The 1,157-nt window shown below is 68.3% G+C and overlaps 1 protein-coding gene across 1 annotated transcript in view; it reads right to left on the reverse strand.

Annotated features, from left to right (window-relative positions):
- Nucleotides 1-729: 729 nt before the first annotated feature.
- The window catches only part of LOC108542441 (short stature homeobox protein), a 12,456-nt gene continuing 12,028 nt past the window's right edge, over nt 730-1,157 (reverse strand). The window contains exon 5 of the mRNA XM_017892458.1: nt 730-975. Coding sequence (XP_017747947.1) covers nt 730-975 — 246 coding nt within the window. The remainder of the gene's footprint in view (nt 976-1,157) is intronic.

The raw sequence follows: 1,157 nt of genomic DNA on the forward strand, positions 1-1,157 counted from the left end.
GAGACGTGTTCACGAGCATCGTGGTCCTCATGCAGGTCCCCGGAACGTGGGAGTCACAACGTGGGAGGTTCGAATCTCCCTCCCGTCCCCTTCCAAGTCCCCCCGCCCCCCGTTCACGTCCTCAGCCACAGCAGCCAGAAAACGGGTTCCTTATTGCTGCCTGGGATGCTGGGGGCGCGGTGGGAGGACAGCCCGGCCCCGTGCGTCCTGGGATTCCAAAGTCCACATTCAAAAATCCACACGCGTTCCGCAGCTCTGGGGACAAAGGAAGGAGGATGGCGCTCAAGAAAATCGTTGGCAACGAAGACATGGCATTTTCAGCGGAGACCAGCCCCGGGATCTTTGCAGTTTCATAGACTCGAGGACCTTCCACACGTGTGTCGTTAACCGCATGCATAGGGTAGAGCAGAGGAAGACGCAGCGAGGCAGAGGGTTGACCCTTCTCCAGGGTCCCAGGACGCACGGGCAGCCTTGGAGAGGCCCGAGCAGGGCGCACGGCCGCTCACGCGCTCCGCCTTCTTCTGCACCGTCTCCGGGAGGGTCTGGCTGGGTCGTGCGTGGACGGTCCCGGGAGCCTCCTCCCCAGGCCTCTTGCAGGAGCTCCCGGGGTGCCCGGAGCACGGTGTCCGCGGAAGGAGCTCCAGGCAGGGTTGAGTGCAGGACGCGCGGTGCAGGCGGGGTGCGCGGAGCCCGGGAGTCCCGGTGCGCTGTGGGGGCTGCGCGGCGGGGTCAGAGCCCCAGGGCCTCCGCGTGCTTCCGCGCCTTGAGCCGCAGGTCGGCGATGCTGGAGTTTTTGCTGTTGCTCTTGGCGGCGGCGGCGACCACGGCGGCGGCCGAGGCGGACTCGGCCAGCGACGCGATGGGCAGCCCGAAGGGCGGCGGGGGGAACATCAGGTAGGGCGCGTGCGCCGCCAGGTGCGGGTGCAGGTGCGGGTGCGCGTGGGCCACGCCTTCCAGTTGCAGCTGAGCCTGGACCTGCAGGAGCGGACCCGGTGGCGTGAGCGCTCAGGCTGGGGATTGGGGGGCCTTCCCCGTCCCTCCCCCGAAACCCCCAACGTGCTTCTGCTCCCCTAGGGCGCGTCGCCCCTTCTCCAGCCCCGGAAGCCACCCCACGCCCGACTGTGCTCCTTCCCCCTGGCCCAAGGCTCTCCCGCGTC

The sequence above is a fragment of the Rhinopithecus bieti genome, unplaced genomic scaffold (genome assembly GCF_001698545.2).
Source record: "Rhinopithecus bieti isolate Rb0 unplaced genomic scaffold, ASM169854v2 scaffold_21613, whole genome shotgun sequence".
Taxonomy (NCBI): Eukaryota; Metazoa; Chordata; class Mammalia; order Primates; family Cercopithecidae; genus Rhinopithecus; species Rhinopithecus bieti.